This window comes from Sander vitreus, chromosome 21, assembly GCF_031162955.1.
Source record: "Sander vitreus isolate 19-12246 chromosome 21, sanVit1, whole genome shotgun sequence".
In the NCBI taxonomy this organism is placed as follows: Eukaryota; Metazoa; Chordata; class Actinopteri; order Perciformes; family Percidae; genus Sander; species Sander vitreus.
Genome location: NC_135875.1, coordinates 26,226,308 through 26,242,258, shown reverse-complemented (window position 1 = coordinate 26,242,258; position 15,951 = coordinate 26,226,308). Strand labels below are relative to the sequence as shown.

Here is a 15,951-nt window from a genome sequence, read left to right as displayed (position 1 = left end):
TACACCTGAACGCCTTGTTGAATAACTGTTTTGGTAATTAAACAAACATCTCAGCATATTTTTTATTAAGACTAAGCATTATAACTTATTTTCTTATTATAACAGAAAATGAAGGCCATCTTTACACAATAACCAGCATCCTGCAGTGATGGAGAGCTGCATAAGAGGTCCCTTTACCGGAGTCGAGCCCACACCCAGCACTGTGGGTAATGTAGGCAGGAGTCAGGGAATCATGGGAAATGTAGTGAGCAACTGTGTGATCAGCTGCAGTGACAGACCGTATGAGAATGCTCAGCCAAGAGGAGGGTGTACATCCCCCCCCCCCCCTCCCTCCCACCATCAGCACACTGACACAGTCGCCAGCAGCATCTTTATTCCTCTCAGGTCTTTTTTCTCTCTCCCATTCTGCCTCTCTGTCAGAGCTCCACCGAGCACGCAGTGCCTGCGTCACTCCTTTCAGCAGATGGAGGGAAGGAGGAGGAGGGGTAGGGTAAGACAGAGAGAGAAAGGGGAGGAGGAAGAGGGAGCTGTACGTCTCTCCTGTATCAGCGTCAACATCACTGCCACGCCAGCCTTCGTCACCAGAAAACAACGAGGAAGATCGTCGCACAACAGACCTCTAAAAAAAACATCAGCCACAGCAGCTCCTACTCCTCCTCCACCACCAGACGTGCATCCACAGATTAGGCCAAGGCGGTTCTACGTTCCCCAGGCACAGGCATCTACACGCTCCCCTGGGCAGGAGGAGCTCTCCCAGGCATGACCTGAGAGGAGAGGCAGGAAGCCATCGGACGCGCGCTCTATCAACATGGGCAACCAGGAGGCTAAGCAAAAGAAAGCTGCAGCAGCATCCGGTAATGGAAGCTACCCTTCACTGGATGAAGGATGGAGAGAGGGAGGAGGGGACACCACCAAAAAGGGAGGAAAGAAACTCCAAGGTAAGCATGGAGGTAAAGGAGCAGGCAGCGGTGGAGGAGGAGGAGGAGGAGGAGGAGGAGGGGGGGGGATGCATGGCACAGGACCAGGAAAAAAGAAAAACAAATCCGAGTCCAAGTCCTCGGTTTTCTCCATCCGGAAGAGAAGGGGCAATCTGAAAGGGAAAGGAGATGCGTGTTCGTCAGTAACAGGCTCAAAGGAGGATGTTTTAATATCTCAAAATGACGAACTGGACAACACAAAAACACCCGAAATGTCTGCAGATGAGCTCGGACAGTCGGACACTGAGCCTGAGAAGAAAAATAAACCAGAGCCGAGGAGAAGGGATGAAGATGGACGAGAGCAGAAGCAGGAGATGCAGCGGAAAGCCTCAACAGCAGCAGCGTCTCCCACAGAGGATGGGAAGCAGAAGGGAGGGAGCTCGGGGTCGGACACGGATATCTACAGCTTCCACTCAGCAGCTGACCACGAGGATCTACTAGCGGACATCCAGCTCGCTATACGGCTCCAGCAGCAACAGCAGCATGGCGGGGTTAACTCAATTGTGGATGCACAGGGAGGGGGCGAAATGGATCTGAGCTGGGCAGGAGGACAGGTGAGGAGAAAGCAGAGTAACGGGACAGTTAAACTAACTCCTCCTGAGGTGCTTGACCTGACTCTAGAATTAGAACTGGGGTCTGATGCCCTGTCATTCCTGCAGACGGGAACTCTGTTGGACTCTGTCAAGCACACGGACCAGCCACCAACACCACAACTCCCCTTCCACACAGAGGTCCAAGAGAGGAGGGAGGAGAAGGAGGATGAGGAGGGGGGAGTGGAGCATCCGGAGCTAAATGGGAAGGGGCAGGGGGAGAGAGAAGCCTCTCTTTGTGTAGCCACAGGCACAAAAGACCAGCATGCTTGTGTGCAGCAGCAGCCCCCTTACACAGCCATTGCCATGGCTACTGCTGGGGGGGCAGCAGTCAGTCCTGTCACCATGACAACCGGTGGTAACAGCTTCCCTGATCTCACATTTGACAGTGCAGGGAAAACCCCTGGGGGCGAAGAGGAAGCAGGAGGTGAAGGAGAGGAGGAGAGGGAGCCTGGGCTGGATGTAGATCTCAGTCCTCCACCCGCAAACAGCCACAACAAAAGTCCCGAACCCACCGAAGGGCTGAGCTCAGGGAACGTGTTTGAAGAAGGTGAGGGTCAGTTGGGCTCGGGTACCAGTGCAGAGTCCCTTGAGGACTGCCTGAGCGCTGGATCCGAATCCAAATACTCCGCTGCTGCCAGCACCAGCGCCTCCCAGGGCAGGAGGAGCAGCGTGTGCTTCACATCGCTGCCTGTCCAGGAGAGCCCCACGTCGGCCAAACGACTCCTCAGGTCCACCCACTCCTCCACCTCATCTAGCCCTGTGGTGAAACCCTACCCCCCCATCTTCCCCTACTACATCAAAACCACCACGAGACAGCTGAGCTCCCCAGGACACTCCCCATCCCTGTCCCCCTCCCACAGCCCGCTATCCCCACGCAGAGCCCACCATCACCTCCACAGGTACCTGTGCTGTTAGAGCTGGGCAATATGGAAAAAAAATCAAATATCACAGTATTTTTGAACAAATACCTCGATATTGATATTGCGGCGATATTGTAGTGTTGACTATTGGTGCGTTCACAAAATATTAACACAATAAGGTTTCTGATAAATAATCATCAGTAATGTGGATATTATGACTAAGTTGGTAAAGGCAAATAATAGAAAAGCTAGCACAGTCTGATAAGTTTAGAAAATGACTGATCACTTAACTGTAATGCAGCCTTTAAAAACAGGAAAAAACAACACTTGTGTGTCATATTAGGATATTACGATATCCAAAATTTAAGACAATATCTAGTTTCATATATAAATATAATATTGATTTATTGCCCAGCCCTATGTGGTGTTACAACATGTTAATTATAATAGATATATTATTATCTTTGATTTTGTTTTACCTTTGACATGAGGTAATGGAAGCATCTATGATAGTAGAGATGGAGTATGTTTTTTTTAACATAAACTTGTATTTGGTTTTAACTATCATCAGGTAATGTTAATCAAGGTTGCAGATCAAGTGGATTCCCTTTGTGAGATAAGGAGGATAATTACAGTTTACTACAAGCTGGGACTTATTTTAGTAGTTTTGGGGATCATCCCTATCGGTACATTCTCACCAAAGTAATTGCTGAGGTCTGGGAATGTGGTGTTCCTAAAATTATGTCAGATGGCATGAGACTCGGGGAGAAACTTGGGAGACAAAATGGTAAAAAATATAAAATTATAACCCAAACGTCCATCACAGTTTACCTACCAACTTCCTGGTTAAACACTGACCTAGTGTTCTTGCTGTAGTTTTCTTGCACAATGTGGGATTATTAGCAACATTTTACCTCCAAATAATTTGGTTTAGATCTGTGATTCCCAAACTTTTTCATGTCAAGGACCCCTAAACTGACACAAATTAGACCTTGGACCCCCATTTGATAAGATTTCACCCCAGGGTCCTGCATCTGATAGGACTTTTGCTTTTTGATTACAAAAAATTAAAACCCATGATCAAAATAGTCATTGTGTTACTTACGGGTGGACTTATAGTGGAAATGATTCCCCTTTTCGCTGGGGACCCCCTGGAACCCCATGGAACCCCCTGGAACCCTCTCAAGGATCCCACTTTGGGAACCACTGGTTTACACAATCTGGCTAAACTATTGGTTTGTTTACAACCTGTCTGTCTGACTACTTGGGTATCTTGCCATGTAGTGATGTCACCATGTTCCCAGAGCTCAGTAATTAAAACTTTAAAACCAAAATGTAATAAACTAGGATTGATCCTTCAGTAAGCCCTGCCCCCACTTAGTTACTGTCGGTACGCAGATACTTTTTTTTTTTCAAATATGTTTATTGATCAAACCTCAAAAAGTATTACAGGCTGTATTGGGAATGTCCAAGGGTAGCAGGTTTGACATTTTTCTTGTTTTTGCACATGAATTCCCACCCGTTCTGCCCCTCCACCTCCCTCTTAGTCTTCCCCTTTAACCAGACACTGAACATGTATCTTCCATCGAATTTACCCACCCATCCCCCTCCCCCCTCCCTCTCGGCCCGTCCCAGTGTCCTATTCATTGTGATGCACAGGATTGTACTGACAAGTACAGGAAAAGAAAATTTAATAGGTAATTAAAGAATAAGTAAGTGCACAAATAGTAAAATACAATAAATAAGTAAATAAATAAAGAGAGAGTAAAGAAACAAAAAAAAGGGGGGAGGAGGAGGGGTCACACTAGGCTGGCTACTGGCCTGATTTTCATACATATGTGAATGATGGAAACCATTGGCTGCCTGAAAGTAAAAAAAAAAAAAAAATTGAAACACCAAAGCATACTCTGAATGAATAGTCTGCAATAAAAGTACAAGAGTAATACTGAATATAGTGTAAAATGGAAGAACACGGGGTCGGTCTCTTTATTCTAAGGTTCTGTTTTCAAAGTGAAGCTAACCTGAAATGTCAATGTTGACAGGACGATGGCTGAGGGTCATCAAGTCCGCAGGCAGCGCTCTCGAAGTCTCGCTGGGTCTCTGAGTCGCTCGGCTGACTGGACGGAGGAGCTTGAGAGGAGGCTGAGGAGCAGAGAGGAGGATGGAGTTGGTTCAGGAGAATATCTGGGGGGCTACAGAGGAGGAGGCAGCCAGCCCCTCTGTGCCACCAGAAGATCCTCCTGTGGACAGGTTTCTACCTGCGGCTTTCAGGACATCTTCACAGGTGAGTAGGCTACAGAGCGGTCGAAGTTTCACTTCAGTTGGTAATTATTGTTTCCTGAGCTGGGGACAAGAAAAAAGCAGGAGACAAAATGTATCACGTGTGCATTAATGGCTCTGAGGACACCAAACAATTGATTGTATGTTTTTAACTCTCATGTTGAAATTTGGGTTTCCATCAAACAAATTGCCCAAATATAACATGGTTGGTTCCATTCAATGCTCTTGGCAAATAAAATGAATGATCAGTTCACTACTTTCATTGAATTTTGGGTCTTTTATTCAATTTCATAGCGTTTCAAAAACAATGGTTTCAAAACAGTATCCTGACATATAAAAGTCTGTGATCCACTCATCATCCTTTGATCTTAACTATTTGTCAAAATAAATCATAATTTCTGCTTTTTTCAACTCATAAATCAGATATCATTTAATATACAGTAAATAAGGTTCATTGAACATCCATCCATCCATCCATCCATCTTCATCCGCTTATCCGGGGTCGGGTCGCGGGGTAGCAGCTCCAGCAGGGGACCCCAAACTTCCCTTTCCCCGAGCCACATTAACCAGCTCCGACTGAGGGGATCCCGAGGCGTTCCCAGGCCAGGTTAGAGATATAATCCCTCCACCTAGTCCTGGGTCTCCCCCGAGGCCTCCTCCCAGCTGGACGTGCCTGGAACACCTCCCTAGGGAGGCGCCCAGGGGGCATCCTTACCAGATGCCCGAACCACCTCAACTGGCTCCTTTCGACGCAAAGGAGCAGCGGCTCTACTCCGAGCTCCTCACGGATAACTGAGCTTCTCACCCTATCTCTAAGGGAGACGCCAGCTACCCTCCTGAGGAAACCCATTTCGCCGCTTGTACCCTGGATCTTGTTCTTTCGGTCATGACCCAGCCTTCATGACCATAGGTGAGGGTAGGAACAAAAAACTGACCGGTAGATTGAGAGCTTTGCCTTCTGGCTCAGCTCTCTTTCGTCACAACGGTGCGATAAATTGAATGTAATACCGCACCTGCTGTGCCGATTCTCCGACCAATCTCCCGCTCCATTGTCCCCTCACTCGCGAACAAGACCCCAAGGTACTTGAACTCCTTCACTTGGGGGTAAGGACTCATTCCCTACCTGGAGAAGGCACTCCATCGGTTTCCTGCTGAGAACCATGGCCTCCGATTTAGAGGTGCTGATCCTCATCCCAGCCGCTTCACACTCGGCTGCGAACCGATCCAGTGAGTGCTGAAGGTCACAGGCCGATGATGCCATCAGGACCACATCATCTGCAAAAGCAGCGATGAGATCCCCAGCCCACCGAACTGCAACCCCTCTCCACCCCGACTACGCCTCGATATCCTGTCCATAAATACTACAAACAGGATTGGTGACAAAGCTTAGTCCCTGGCGGAGGCCAACTCTCACCTGAAACGAGTCCGACTTATTGCCGAGAACCCGGACACAGCTCTCGCTTTGGTCGTACAGAGATTGGATGGCCCTGAGAAGGGACCCCTCACCCTGTACTCCCCGCAGCACCTCCCACAGTATCTCCCGGGGCACCCGGTCATACGCCTTCTCCAGATCCACAAAACACATGTAGACTGGTTGGGCATACTCCCAGGCTCCCCTCCAGGATCCTTGCGAGAGTAAAGATCTGGTCCGTTGTTCATTGAACATGAATACCAAAAATACGTGTAAAACTAGTGGTAACAAGTGAAGTCGGTATTAGTGGTTTAAATAATAATGGTAGTGGGGAAAAATGCGTTCTCTGGCAGCTCTGGCAGAATGTATACAAAGTACAGTGTATACATGTATACAGTGTATACAAAGTACAGTGCCTGACAAAAGTCTTGTCGCTTATCTAAGTTGTAGGAACAACTTAATACACAACATGAATTTGTGAATTACAAAATTGCAGTTCAGGCCATTCTGGGCTTTTCTATCAGGACTGCAAGGTTCAAATCTATATCAGCAGCTGTACACGTATAGTCACATAAGAAACCAGATTACTGTGAATTATAAGGTAGGAATTATGAAAACACATGCACAGCAATAGTCCAATTCCTCTAAGGTCAGTTGTCACATTTTACTATCACTTTACCATACAGCTGCCACATTCATGCGTAAAAAAGACATTCTGTGGCTCTGTTGCATTGATTTTGATCCTCTTTTTAACTTTACAGTGAGTCTTGACAATGTTATAAAAGTGCAATGCTAACTCACTTGACTGAAGTGCTCTTTTGAATGCCAGGTATATGAGAAGTCGGGTTTCTGTAACTTGTAAAGGGGATTAAAGAAACCCGATTTGCCCAGCTAGATTTTTGCTTATTTCTTGGCCGTGTCTAACCTAAGTTTCCAGCTTTCTTACATGTTAGCATGTGCAAGACAAAGACAGGGGCAAGATGAAAGGAAAGATCATTATACGTAACGATACATCCTTGTATTCAGAACAATTCCATCCAAAGTCCAACTAAAACCGAAACTAACACAAAATAACCTCTAGATGTCTAAATAAGTCTGCTTTCACCACAGTCTTAAAATTTAAATTATACTGTCCGTGTCCGCGAGGGTCTTCTGTCAGATCAACCTCAGATGGTGTCCACGAAGGCTCATTTCGGACGTCCACATACCGCCAATTTTAGAGTTTACCATTCATTAAAGCTGCACTAGGCAGAAAGCAATAAACGCCAGAATTTGAAGTAGTGAGACCTCCTGCAGCTCTCTCCCCTCTCTGTCCAGCCCCTTCTTCTATTGGACGAGCAGGGCCAAGCCCCCAGGAAGTGCTCCAGGCTTTGAAGCCAATTTGACAAAAGGGCCAAACAGTGAAATTACAACTTCCGTGTCTGTCTTGATGCCATGTGGCCCAAAAGACTTTCCCCCATAGACTTACGGAAAAGTATATAAAAAGAGACGTTTTGTAAATCAGTTGATACATATTTTTGAGCATCACAACCCTGGTGAAATGACTCGTTTTCACGATCACAACTTTTGATTAGTCTAGAAGAGTCACATAATTAAATCTTTTAATCCCCATTCATGTTAGCAGAGCGCTGAACCGGAAGTAGCCGGCTCGGCAGTACCCTGTACGAGTACTAGTCATTCATTTCATCCTGATGCCGTTATATAGCGTCAATTCTATGAGAATCACCATTCTATTTTCTTTGTGAAGCCCTTTGAGATTACATACTACCTGCCCCAGCTTTAAATGCTCATATTATGCTCATTTTCAGGTTCATAATTGTATTTAGAGGTTGTACCAGAATATTTATATGGTTTAATTTTCAAAAAACACCATATTTTTGTTGTACTGCACATTGCTGCAGCTCCTCTTTTCACCCTGTGTGTTCATGAGCTCTCTGTTTTAGCTACAGAGTGAGACATCTCACTTCTGTTCCATCTTTGTTGGGAGTCGCACATGCGCATTAACTAGGAAAGCACTGCTAGCTAATCAGAAGCAGAGTATGATGGCAGCTAGACGAGCATTATAACATGTGTTACAAAGTGACCACGTTTGTCTCTGAAGTAAAGGCTGGACTACAATAGAGCTGTTCGGAGCAGTTGGTGAACAGTGTTTTCTGTTGGAGATGGTAAGTCCCTTTGGGGGTGGACTTTGGGCTTTTTCACTTTGTAAACCTATTACATGCACAAAAAAGATATATAACACAATAAAGGAAGGGAAAAAGCCAAAAAGCATAATATGAGCACTTTAAGTTACTGTGGTTCCCAGGTTCCCACATATAGTCACATAGGCCTTGTTTTCATCACTTGCTGTCCAGGTCGAACTCTTCTGGAGAAGCTGTCCCTGCAGCAGCAGCAGCAGCAGGAGGAGGAGCCAGAGGAGGTTGAGAGGCTCTGTTCCAGGATCTTGGCCATGGGTCTCCTGCTGCCTTTCACTGACTGCTTCAGAGAGCAGCTGGGAGGCAGCACCGCCCACATCACCTCCACAGCATCAACCAAGTTTGACGTATGTAGTCACACACTTCATACACCTTTCCCCAACTTTGTAGTTTGTTTATGTTTGTTGTGAGTTGATTTTATATAAGTTCTTCATGGAGGTCTCTTCACAATTAGAGGTGCTTTGTCTTTAAACTGTATTAGCATTTTAAACATGGCATTGGCCATGTTAATAATGTATTATAATTCAATTTGTGAATTTGCTTTTTTCATATGATAGAGTTCCGATGGTCATCATCATCATCATCCTCAGTTTGTTGTGAATTTTGTCCACCCTTTTGCGCACACCAGTTTGTACTGTGATTTGCAAAGGAGGCACTGCAGAGCCTACCCACCATCAATCTTTGTCCTGGCCAGTAGCGGTTGTGGCTGCAAGCAAATGTGTGGATTATGCTTCTATGCATTAGCAAAGAAGCATAGTGGCACAAAAGCAACCTGGTCCAACTGACTGTACGATGATTTGATGAGATATCCAGGGAAGGGTTGAAATCAAAGGCAACTGGACTTGGTTAAAGCCTGGGAGGAGATGAAAAGACAGTTGTGTCACACTTAACACCCTGTTAAGCGATGGTTTCTCTAGCCGGGTGTAAATGGCTTCTTCTACATACCTCTCAAACAATCTGTCCTCTTTGTCTAAAATGTGCACCTGGTGGTCCTCATCACCAGGTAGTTGTGGTCATGCTATGTAAGCTGAGACAGTGGTACCCCAGGTCTTATTCAGGTCAGTGTCCAACATAAGCTCATAAACTTTCCAGACAGAGTAGTACATCTCTGTGTCTCTATAGATGATGGGAGATGTAACAGCTGTATGTTAATACTGCCACTGTCATGGAGGAAGTAAACACAACACATTCTGTCTGTGTTTTAGACGCCTGCAATATCTTTGTTTACATTGAAGTTTCAGCTAAAGCTAATGCCTCCAGCATGAGTTTAAATACACCTTCAGGAAGACAGAAACTTCAGAGAGTTGGGATGGCGCACCACACTGTACTGTGTGTTTCTAAATTCTCCTCAATTGAGAATTCATTTAATGCTCCTGTGTAATTCACCAAAGTCTCCCTGAACCTTCTTCACGTATGTGAAATGAGTTGTTGTGCTGCTGAGTGTTTCCTTAACAGTAGTGTCCTTTATCTTTCAGATGTCAGTAAACTGCTGAGTCTTGACGTGAAAGGTCGGTCCTTGCGGTGTTGGGCCGTGCGTTTGTGGAACGGTTGTTTCGTTTCCCCAATATACAAGTCTGTGCATTCCTCACTGCATTGGACAGCATGTACTAGATTGCTTTCTTGTGTTTGGGTGTGCGGTCTTTAAAGATTATTTTTTGGGGATTTTTAGGCATTTATTGACAGGACAGCGGAAGAAATGAAAGGGCGGAGAGAGGGGCAATGACATGCAGCAAAGGGCTGCAGGTCAGAGTCAAACCCGGGCCTGCTGCATTGAGGAGTAAACCTCTATATATGGGTGGCCGCCCTACCAACTGAGCTATCCAGGTGCCAGGGTGTGCGGCCTTTAGGGTGGACCTAAAGGTCTATTCGCACAGGAATAGTATCATCTGGGGACCTTGTGTGATTTAGAAATATTATCACAGGACCTCGGTGTTCAGCGAAATATGGTAGGTCATTTGCGGGGGAATTTTTACTTGACAAATTACAGAAAAGCCCTATTCGCACGGGATTAAGATAACAGACAACCTCCGTAATTATTACAAATGATGGTGAGGTCACCAGGTAATACTAATCCCAGGCGAATAGGGCTGGGTTTAAACAACACAAGGATGTGGTGAGTTTCACTCATTCACCAGACACCCATGGTATCACAATGTTGCGTTTCCTTTTCCTCATCATCGGATATGTTGGCGTTCTGCTTGGTTCTTGTGTCTGTTGGTGAGGTCCAATTAGGATATCGACAGGCTGTAAGTGCCTCCTTCAGATGTTTTTGCTCTTGAGCACTGGCAGCTATTCAAGTGTGGTGGTGATGGCGCAGTGGATGTGATACATGCCTTTGATGTGGGAGATCTGGGTTCAATTTGCACTGTGATCCATACAACCAATGTGTCCCTGAGCAAGACACTTAACCCCTAGTTGCTCCAGAGGTGTGCGACCTCTGACATCATATTCTTTTATTCAGGACACAAAAAAACGGTCCATAGCACAATACAAAACATAGCAAAAGACAGACAAATACAAGATAAAACACATACACATGATACAGCATATAGCAATTGTCAGTCGCTTTGGATAAAAGCGTCAGCTAAATAAAATGTCATGTTATGTTGTAGGTGTGTTGTTAGCTCGGTGGTGCAGGGTTCTGATGACCCCCTAGCTAATGCTCCAGTGGGTGCTGGGAATCAAAAAGTAGGGATTGGTCTGTGGGTCTATTTCCAATCAGCTTAAATTTATATTTTGAATTTGCCATTTTTTCAAATCAATGTCCAGATTCTGTTTCCATACATTACTTTTTACCATGCACATTTATCATTTCTTAAACATCGGGAAGTCAGTATTAATCCTGATTGTATCCAACACGTCTTCATAACTAAACAACAGAATAGGTTATTTACCAATGACTCCAGAAACGACATATATGAAAGCTGGAGAGTACAAGCGACAGGCACAGATTGCAAAACGGTAGCAGTTTTAAGCATGTGGTTAATGTGTATTAAAACAAAACGACTTGGTCAGCTTTAGGCCGCAAAACTACTTAAGATCATAATTTGGGTTAAAACAAGTATCTTTGTTATGTAAGCTGGTAGAGTGGAAAGTATACATATCTGCTGAAAGATATAGCGTTTGTGGTGTAAAAATCGAAAGTTCCCAAACTAAATCTAGGCTGCTTACGGTCCAATCAAAAGTTTGGACACATATTCACATTCAAGTGAATGAGAAAGCGTGTCCAAACTTTTGACTGGTACTGTAAGTAAAGTACAGATATGTGAAAAATACGTTACTTTCCTCCACTGTTGACATGAAAAATAAAGCATTTAAAAAGAGTTTTGTTTCCCCAGCATGACCAGTTGTACACCTGGGCAGCGGTTAACCAGCCGACTCACTCCCTGGATCCTCTTGAAGGGAAACTACCAGGGCAGCTGAAGGGCCCCTGGCCTCCAGTCAAGCCAGGCGGAGACAACAGGACTGGACTCAGATCCACAGAGGCAGGTAAGATCAACACTTACACACTATGCATTAAGTTTTCCAAACTTTTTACATTCCCATACCACTTCAGACTTTCAACCTTCCGCTACGTACCCCCACCCCTACACTCCTACATGAATAGTTTTTTTCCCCGTGTACCGCTTATGTCACTTTGTGTACCCCTTGGGATACACGTACCCCATTTTGGGAACCAATGTATGCATATCACACGCAGGCTACTTGACTGCAGATAACACAGCAAGACTTCCTCAATAGTAATGTTGGTTAGTTATTTTTTGGGATTCCTTCAGAATCTGCATCCACTTTATGATTTTTTCTTTTGTGTTGTAACCAGTTGTTATGTATTAAAACTTGTTCAGGGTTTACAGTAGGCCTCTGTGTTTAGAATATGGGGGGTAGGGAGTCAGTAGTGTCAGTCAGTAGGGAGTTTGGTTGGGAACCAGAGGGTTGCCGGTTCAAGTCCTCATACAGACCAAAGTATGGTGGTGGACTGGTAGCTGGAGAGGTGCCAGTTCACCTCCTGGCAACGAACCCCCAACTGCTCAGGGTACCTTTCTATGGGCAGCTCCCTCACTCTGACATCTCTCCATTAGTGCATGTATGGGTACTGAGCATGTGCGTGTAATTCAGGCCTGTGTGTAATAACAACAGTGAAAACATTGTAATTTCCCCTTGCGGGATTAATAAAGTATACTAAGTAACTAAAGTATAATAATTATTATTATTATTATTATCTACTGGATGTGACAGCGATGGTAGAATGCAACAGTATATGTAACCAATGTTAGCTCTAATACCATCCAAACTGAAGAGCAGATAATAATGTCTTATACATGACAGTGACTCAAAGAGCGAGAGTACTGTATACAGCAGGGGTTGGCAACCTTTTTAATATAAAGTGCCGTTTTAAAAATGGTCTTGTTGATTAGTGTGCCATATCAGCATTAAACCGTAGGTACCGGAGTTATCCTTTATTACTTAGGCGTAGATTTTGCGGGGGATGCAGGAGATATGCTGTAGTGTATGTTGTGTTTTAATCACATGCTAATTAAGTACATTTCCTAGAACTAGAAGAATTTAGCCTCATACATGCATTTTGGCCTTGCAGTTCTTCTGTTATAAAGCTTTTCCCTTTGGGAAAGGGAAATAGACGAAAATCAAGCAAAAAGAGGTGGATTTAAACAGGGTAATGTATCCTCCCCCCAATGTTGAAACAAAACCTCCACCCTTGCACAAACATGAGATTGGTATTGATCAACTTGAAAAGAAAGTGAATGAGTATATGTCACAAAGTTTTGAATTATTTCGTATACCGTGATACCGTGATATTTTCGGAGACAGTTATCGTACTGTGAAAATCTCATATCATTGCAAACATACCAGTGACATAAATATATTAAATAGGGATGGGTTAAAACAATCAGTTCTCTAATTAAAACCACTTCTTGTTTGATTGATCTGGTATCGATTAATAATATCCTGAAATGCCTTTTATGTTGTGTTGATAACAGCTGTAGTTTGTTAATGACTTGTCATGTTTGTTCCTGTTAAAGGACAATTCTGGCGCAAAATGAACCTAGGGGTTAATAACACATTTGTCCCGAGTCGACCGTTCTCTGGGATATGTTTTCATGCTAATCGAATGTGACCAGTACCGACCAACACAGACCAAGCTGTCTGGCTTTTGTTTGATACCTAGTGTTGACAAAAAAATGCCTGTTTAGTGAGTTTCCTCTTAGCAAAATGCTCTGAGTGAATTTAAGCTGGGCCTTTATTGTGAAGGGTAGACACAAACAGCCAACTTTATGGCAGCGCTTTTTCCCCCTCAACCTTTATTGTGTGGTTGTTTAGGTTTATTCACAGTTTATTAATATCTGTTAGGGTTTAGGGAAATGGCGGACCCAAATGCAGAGACAGCAGGCAGTGGTGAGCTTGAGGATTTAATAAAAATAACAAAAGTGATACAACCAAAGGAGTCCTGAAGACAGCAGGCAAAAATAGTTCCAAAACGTAGAGGAAGCCAAAAGAACAAGAATCACAAAAACTGGAACACCGAGACAAAGGGGGTAGACTCCACACACAAACACCCCAAAAGTATACAATGCAATGATCTGACCACAGACAAAGACAACACAGAGACTAAATACACAAGGTAACAAGGTGAAACAAGGAACAGGTGAATGACACGCTGCAGTCTGCCCTTGTCCTTGGCAGTGGCACCAGTGTACCAGATGGTGATGGAGGATGTGAGGATGGACTCAATGATGGCTGTGGAGAAGTGCACCATCATTGTCTTTGGCAGGTTGAATTTCTTCAGCTGCCACAGGAAGTACATCCTCTGTTGTGCTGATGTTCAGCTCCCACTTGAGGTCTTGGGAGATAGTAGTTCCCAGGAAGCGGAAAGACTCCACAGTGTCAATTGTGGAGCCACAGTGATGGGGGCAGGTGGGGCTGGGTTCTTCCTGAAGTCCACAACCATCTCCACTGTCTTTAGAGCGTTGAGCTCTAGATTGTTTTGGTTGCCCCACTTCACCAGGTGGTCAGCCTCCCACCTGTAGGCGGAGTCCGATGAGGGAGGTGTCATCAGCAAACTTCAGAAGCTTGACAGACTGGTGACTGGAGGTGCAGCTGTTGGTGTACAGGGAGAAGAGCAGGGGGGAAAGAACGCAGCCCTGGGGCGATCCGGTGCTGATGGTCTGTGAGTCGGAGACATGTTTCCCCAGCTTCACATGCTGCTTCCTGTCAGACAGGAAGTCAGTGATCCACCTGCAGGTGGAGTCAGGCACACCAAGCTGGGAGAGTTTCTCCTGGAGCAGAGCTGGGATGATGGTGTTAAAGGCAGAGCTGAAGTCCACAAACAGGATCCTGGCGTAAGTTCCTGCGGAGTCCAGGCGCCGGAGGATGTAGTGGAGGGCCAGGTTGACTGCATCATCTACAGACCTATTGGCTCTGTAGGCAAACTGCAGGGGGTCCAGGAGGGGGTCAGTGATGGCTTTGAGATGTGAAAGCACAAGGCGCTCAAAGGACTTCATAACCACAGAGGTCAGGGTGACGGGTCTATAGTCGTTAAGTCCTGTGGTCCTTGGCTTCTTGGGGACAGGGATTATGGTTGAGGTCTTGAAGCAGGCTGGCACGTGACATGTCTCCAGTGAGGTGTTAAAAATGTCTGTGAACACTGGAGACAGCTGATCAGCGCAGTGCTTCAAGCTTGATGGAGAGACAGCATCTGGTCCAGCAGCTTTCCTGGGGTTCTGACTCCTAAAGAGTCTGTTGACGTCCCTCTAGTGGATGGAGAGAGTCGTCACTGAGGTGGGAGGGGGGGTGGAGATGGAGGGGGGAACCTTTAAGGAGGGCATTGGTGGGGGGGCCCAGGACCCTGTTGAGGTGGGGGAGGTGGAGGTGATGCACAGTGGCTGTAGCTGTAGGGAGGTGTCATGGGGGATGGTGTCAGGACTGTCCTTTTGTCTTTCAAATCGACAGTAGAACTCGTTCAGGTCGTTGGCTAGGTGTCGGTCATTGAAGGAGGAGTGGGGGGTTTTAGGCTTATAGCTGGTGATCTGCCTAAGCTGAGAACTGGCGTTGGAGCTTCTCAGAGTACCGTCGTTAAGCCTCCTTCACTGCCTTGCTAAACTTGTACTTCGACTCTTTAAATCTGTCTTTGTCCCCACTCCTGAACGCCTCTTCCTTAGTCAGCCTTAACCTTCTGAGTTTGGCTGTGAACCAGGGTTTGTCATTGTTGTAACTCACCCTGGTGCTTGATGGAACACAGCAGTCCTCACAGAAGCTGATGTATGACGTCACAGCCTCTGTGTACTCATCCAGACTGTTGGTTGCAGTCCTGAACACATTCCAGTCAGTAGAATCCAAACACGACTGGAGATCCTCCACAGCCTCACTGGTCCACTTCCTTGATGTCCTCACTACAGGTTTGCAGAGCTTTAGTTTCTGCCTGTAGGCGGGGATCAGGTGAACCATGACGTGGTCAGAGAAACCCAGTGCAGCATGGGGGACGGCGTGATAAGCATCCCTGACTGTGGTGTAACAGTGATCCAGAATGTTCTCCTCTCTGGTTGGGCATTTAATATGCTGTCTATATTTAGGGAGTGAGGTTCCCTTTATTAAAGTCACCAAGGACAATAACTAGGGAGT

At 45.5% G+C, this 15,951-nt stretch overlaps 1 protein-coding gene across 1 annotated transcript in view; it reads left to right on the top strand.

Moving 5' to 3' along the window:
• Nucleotides 1-808: 808 nt before the first annotated feature.
• The window catches only part of fmn2b (formin 2b), a 44,987-nt gene continuing 29,844 nt past the window's right edge, over nucleotides 809-15,951 (top strand). The window contains exons 1-5 of the mRNA XM_078279149.1: nucleotides 809-2,469; nucleotides 4,473-4,714; nucleotides 8,476-8,663; nucleotides 11,655-11,805; nucleotides 12,953-12,973. Of these exons, the coding sequence (XP_078135275.1) occupies nucleotides 809-2,469; nucleotides 4,473-4,714; nucleotides 8,476-8,663; nucleotides 11,655-11,805; nucleotides 12,953-12,973 (2,263 nt within the window). The remainder of the gene's footprint in view (nucleotides 2,470-4,472; nucleotides 4,715-8,475; nucleotides 8,664-11,654; nucleotides 11,806-12,952; nucleotides 12,974-15,951) is intronic.